The sequence below is a fragment of the Morus notabilis genome, unplaced genomic scaffold (assembly GCF_000414095.1).
Source record: "Morus notabilis unplaced genomic scaffold, ASM41409v2 Scaffold634, whole genome shotgun sequence".
Taxonomy (NCBI): domain Eukaryota; kingdom Viridiplantae; phylum Streptophyta; class Magnoliopsida; order Rosales; family Moraceae; genus Morus; species Morus notabilis.
Genome location: NW_010359282.1, coordinates 618,616 through 624,615, shown reverse-complemented (window position 1 = coordinate 624,615; position 6,000 = coordinate 618,616). Strand labels below are relative to the sequence as shown.

The following is a 6,000-nucleotide window of genomic DNA, read 5'->3' as shown; positions in this document are numbered from 1 at the left end:
AAGCTGTCGAGCCTTCAAAATGAGTTGGCCAGTTTGAAGACTGCGGTCGAAGAGCTTACAAAACGGGCGGAGATCTCTGAGAAGAAATTGGCCGAAGCTACTGAGGCCGTGAAGAAGTGCTTTGCCGAGGGAAGGGCTGAAGGGAAGAAGGAAGCCAAAGCCGAGGCCTCAGCAATGTTCGACGCCAAGCGCGCAGAGATTATTGAGGAGTTCAAGGCTTCCCCGGAGCTCATTGGCATTCGCACCAAGGACTTTCAGTCTGCTGGACAATAAATTGTCGATTTGATTAAACAAGAGCATCCCGAGTGGGATTTGAGCTTCCGTTATGTTCCTCCGCCTGCTGCTGACGACGACAATTCTTCCCCGTCTGGCGATGGTGATGACTCGGTGGCTGGCGGCTAGGCTTAGGGCTTTTTTTTTTTTTTTTTTGTAGAGACTGCTATATGTTATTATATACATTTTATATAATATTGGATTTCCTTTTATTTTATTTGTTTTTGAAGATAGTAGATTTCATGATTGTTCATCGCTCTCCTTAGAGGAGCAATTTATTTCTACCCCTTGGGGTCGTCGTCTTAGTAAATTTCTTAAAATTTGCTAAGTGTTCGCCTCTCCTTCTTGGAGGAGACGACGTTAACTTTACCCCTTGGGGTCGTCGTCTTAGTAAATTCCTTAGAATTTGCTAAGTGTTCGCCTCTCCTCCTTGGAGGAGACGACGTTAACTTTACCCCTTGGGGTTGTTGTCTTCTAGTAAATTTCTTAAAATGTGCTAAGTGTTCGCCTCTCCTCCTTGGAGGAGACGACGTTAACTTTACGCTTTGGGGTCGTCGTCTTAGTAAATTCCTTAGAATTTGCTAAGTGTTTGCCTCTCCTCCTTGGAGGAGACGACATTAACTTTACCCCTTGGGGTCGTCGTCTTCTAGTAAATTCCTTAAAATTTGCTAAGTGTTCGCCTCTCCTCATTGGAGGAGACGACGTTAACTTTACCCCTTGGGGTCGTCATTCTCTAGTGATCCGTAGACCCCTTACTGCCCCCATGTCTGTTTAATATACTTTGGTTTTTTAAGCAGACATGTTATTAATGGGTAAATTCATTTCTTATTTTTGAACAATATTTCTACAAACACATCAATTTATTTAAATTGACAAAAATACAATTGAGATGCATAAGAATTACATACACTATTGGTAGTACAACCTTAACTGTTCTGCATTCCACGGGTGTTGAATTCGCTTGTCGGTGAGGCTTTCTAAAATGTAGGTGCCAGGACGCAACACTTTCCTTATACGGTAGGGTCCTTCCCAAGTTGGGCCCAGAGGACCAGTATTTTTGGGTTTCATACTCTGTGTCACCTTCTTCAATACTAGGTCTCCTGGGACGAACCTTCTTTGTCTAACTTTCTTGTTGTAATACCGTGATGTCCTTTACTGATAGGCGGTGAGGCGTAGTTGGAAGTCGAGCCTTTTTTCTTTTAACAGGTCGAGTTCTCCATTCATGGCTTCTGCATTACCATCGTCGTTGTAGACAACAGTTCTTAGAGTTGGCGTCTCAATTTCCACGGGGAGTACCGCCTCGATGCCATACACCATGGAGAAGGGTGTTTCACCCGTGGTGGTTCGGCTTGTCATTCTATATGCCCACAGGACCTTTGGAAGTTCTTCGGCCCATCTCCACTTTAAATTGTCAAGCTTCTTCTTTAGGGTATACTTCAATATTTTGTTGACAACCTCAATTTGACCATTGGACTGTGGATGTATTGGCGCCGAGAATTCCTTTCGAATGCCTAAGCTGTTGCAGAACCTGCGTGTTGATGCATTATCGAATTGTTTCCCATTGTTAGATACTATTGAGTGTGAGACCCCAAATCTGCACACGATGTTGTTCCACATGAAGTTGGTGCAAGCTGCTTCCGTGGTCGTAGTTAGAGCCTTTGCCTCTGCCCATTTAGTGTAGTAGTCTACTGCGACGTTGGCGAACTTAAAGCCTCCTGGTGCGAGGTGCAAGGGCCCGATCAGGTCGATCCCCCATTTGACAAAGGGCCATGGGACTGAGAATAGGGGTTAGGTTTTCTGGGGGTGCTCTAGGAATTGTGGCATATTTTTGGCACTTATCGCAGTGTCGAGCGTATTGGAATGCGTCTTTTTTAAGCGTAGGCCAATAGTACCCCTGTCTCAAAACCTTAAGAGCTAAAGACTGCCCCCAGTATGATTATCACATACTCCTTCATGGATTTCCCGGAGGACCTCCTGGGCCTCGCTATCTTTTAGGCACCGCTGCAAAGGCGTTGAATAGCCTCGTCGGTAAAGAAAACCGTCATACAATAGGTACCTGGTGGCTTTATACCTGATTCGTCTGGCCTCGTCTTTATCATTCGACAGCTTTACATCCGTTAGATATTGGATAAGTGGCGTCATCCAACTCTTGTCTGTCTGGATGGTCAAGGCCTCAATTTTTTCCTCAACGGTCAGCCGCTCAAGTTATTCGATAGGAACGATCCCTAGTATGTCGGAATCCCTTGAAGACGCTAGCTTCGCTAGGGCGTCGGCGTTGGTGTTCTCAGCTCGTGGTATTTGAAGTATTTCATAGCTTTTGAACTTGATGAGTTCTTCCTTTACCTTTCTCAAGTACGTACCCATTTTTTTGCCGCGCGCTTGGTATTCCTCATTTACTTGTCCAACGACTAGTTGAGAGTCCCTGAAGATGCTGAGCCTCTTGATTTTTAAGTGATTTGCCAATTGCAGCCCTGCAATCAACGCCTCGTACTCTACTTCATTATTCGACGCATTGAATTTAAATTGTACTGCCGAAGTAATCTTGTGGCCTTCTGGGCTGACCAACAGGACGCCGGCTCCTGACCCATTTTCGCTCGACGCTCCATCCACGTAAAGCTTCCACTTCGTCATTTCGACTTCTTCGCGTGTGGTGATAGTCAGTCTATGAGAGAATTCGGCCATGAAATTAGCCATCGCCTGCCTCTTGATTGCTATTCTCGGTACATACTTAATGTCGAACTAGCTTAACTCCACCGACCATTTGAGAAGTCGACCAGAAGTTTCGGACTTTAGTAACGCCTGTCCTAACGGGTGGTTTGTAAGAACCTGTATTGTGTGGGATTGAAAGTAATGCCGTAGCTTCATTGAGGCTACCATCAGGGCGAGGGCCAGTTGTTCCATTTTAGTGTATCTTAACTCGGCGTTGAGGAGTTTTTTGCTTACATAGTATACCGGCAGCTGGACCCTTTCTTCCTCTCTTATTAGCACAGAGCTCACGGCGTGTTGTGACACGGAGAGGTATAGGCTCAGCTCCTCGTCGGGGATGGGTTTTGATAGGATCGGGGGCCTGCCCAGGTGCTCTTTTAATTTTTGAAAGGCCTGCGACACACCCTGTTTACCTTTACACCTCTTTTGGTTTAGTTGGAGACCTCAAATCCTGCAAGGCTTTTATCTTTTCAGGATTAGCCTCTATCCCCTGGTTATTGACCATGAAACCAAGGAATTTCCCTGATCCAACTCTAAAGGCGCACTTCAGGGGGTTTTGTTTCATGTGGTATCTTCTCAACACGCCAAACATTTCCCCTAAATGGTCGACGTGTTGGGTGGCCCTGGCACTCTTTATAAGCATATCGTCGACGTAAACTTCCATTGATTTGCTAAGTAGTTAAGCAAACATTTTATTCACGAGCCTTTGGTATGTAGACCCTGCATTTTTCAAGCCAAAATGCATTACCTTGTAGCAGTAGAGGTCCCTATCGGTTATGAAGGATGTGTGCTCCTTGTCGGTCGGATGCATAAGGATCTGATTGTATTCGGAGTAGGCATCCATAAAACTCAGCATTTCATACCCCGCTGTGACGCCGACCATTTGGTCTATTCGAGGGAGCGGGAAACCATCTTTTGGGCAGGTTTTGTTGAGATCATTGAAGTCGATGAATGTTCTCCATTTTTCGTTAGGCTTGATCACCAAAATGGAAGACCCATCATGGGTAATGGGTCTCTCTAATGAAACCATTGTTGATTAACTTATCGATATCGACCTCTTCTTTCAATGCCTCATACCTCTCTAGGTTCATTGGTCGGCGCTTCTGGCGTTTAGAGGGATATGAAGGGTCGATATTTAGATAATGGCATAATATCAGCATGATTCCAGGCGAAGACATCCATGTTATTCTTGAGGAAGCCCTTGACTTCCACCCTAAGTGATGGGGTTAAGTCTGAACCTATTTTTAGCACTCTGGTTGGCTCGTCCTCGTCGACTTGGATCTCCACCAATTGCTCGACGGGTTGAGACCATGTGACCTCCTCTTGGACCTTAAGGTCTATGTCCTCAATGGCGCCTTGACAGACCATTCTGGCCTCCTATCTCCCCGGCTGGTCATATTAGTACAAGGCATCAGAATACGCAACCCTAGCCTCATACTGGTTGCTCTTTATTTCACCTACACCATTTAGGGTAGGGAATTTGACCTTCTGGTGGTAGATGGAGGTTCCCTCAGCGCTTGAAGGGTCGGCCTCCCAATGATGACATTGTATTGGGAGCCTCCCTTTATTACGACAAAATTAGCCATTATAGTGGCTTGTCGAGGTTTCTCCCCTGCGGTTATAAGTAGCCGGATTGTCCCTTGAGGGATGACAGAGTCCCCAGTGAAACCATACAACGGCCTGGAGGTTCTTTCTAATTGCTCCTTTGGGATCCCTATCTTTTCCAGGTAGTCAGAGTATAGAAGGTCTACCGAGCTCCCATTGTCCTCCAGGATTCGGCATACAGTGTGATTTCCAATTACAGCTTCTACCACAAGGCGTCGTTGTGGGGGAAGTAAACCCCGTTGGTGTCATCCTCATTAAACGCCACGTCAGTTCTGCCGAACCTTGTTGCTTTCGTGGCGGAGACACTCAAGAACCTTTCCTGGTAAACCCTTTTGGCTTCGTGGGCGTAGTCTTTCTGAGATCTCCTCGAGTATCCTCCAATATACGGACCCCCGAGGACGGTTCATATGACGCCGACGGGTTCTCGGTCCTCTGGTCGCTAATTTTCCTCTCGGTGTCGACCGTCATTTTGGCCACCGTGGCCATCATTTCTTGGTCTCTGCTCGGCCTTGAACTCCTGCATTCTTCCCTCACGAATTACCCTTTCGATCTCATCTTTAAGATTGGCGCAATCATTGGTGTGGTGGCCAACATCGCCGTGGAACCTGCAATATTTTTTCTGGTTCCTTCGGCTAAGATCTGACCTAATTGGCTCTGGGTGGCGCAGCAAGTTTCCGCGACCTACCTGATTAAACACTTCCTCGACTTCTACTGTTAATTCATGGTAGGAATCGTACCTTTGAAATGGCCGAGGCTTGCGGTTATCCTCTTGCCTAGGCTTCTTGGCTTCTGGAGCGTTCGGCGTGGAAGCAGGCTGCTTGTCCCTGCTTCCTCCGCCTCTTCATTTCTTTCCATCCTGCTTTCCTGCAGTCGACCCTTGCTCAGTCCCTTTGTTTTTGTTGGACCTCTGCTCAGAGTCGTTCGCATCTGCTTCCTCAACGTTGATGTACCTTTGCGCTCGTGCAAGGAATTCTTTGTAACTAGACGGGGGCTTCCGGTTCAGCTCTCTCTTGAAGGGAGTAATCTTCTTCATGCAAGATAACGGCCCCATCAAGGCCTCTCTGTCAGTTATGTCCGTCGTCGCGGCGACAGCTTCCCCATACCTTGCAAGCCACTCTTTTAATGACTCGTTTAGCTTCTGGTATCTGCTTTGGAGGGACATATTTTTTCACTCCCATAAACTGGAGGAAAATGCTTCCTTCATCTCATCCCAGCTTGAGATTGAGTTTGGTTTTAGCGTTCGAAATCATATCCGGGCAGAGTCCGTTAGATGGTTTCGGAAGGCTCAGCACATGATCTCCTCGGCATATCCATGTAAAAGCATATGCCCTGTGTACATTTCTAGGTGATCGTCGGGATCCCCTCTGCCGTCATACGGTGGGATCAACGGTGACCTATATTTATCGGGGAGAGGTG

At 46.8% G+C, this 6,000-nt stretch overlaps 1 protein-coding gene across 1 annotated transcript; it reads right to left on the bottom strand.

The window, feature by feature from the left end:
• Positions 1–2,478: 2,478 nt before the first annotated feature.
• LOC112090807 (putative hydrolase EbsB) lies at positions 2,479–2,967 on the bottom strand. Its single transcript, XM_024162944.1, has one exon. The coding sequence runs from the start codon at positions 2,965–2,967 to the stop codon at positions 2,479–2,481; it is 489 nt and encodes a 162-aa protein (XP_024018712.1).
• Between the last annotated feature and the right edge of the window lie 3,033 nt (positions 2,968–6,000).

Bases quoted from the DNA above. Each gene is read 5' to 3' on its own strand.
- LOC112090807 (XM_024162944.1), bottom strand. From the start codon at position 2,967: ATGGCTAATTTCATGGCCGAATTCTCTCATAGACTGACTATCACCACA.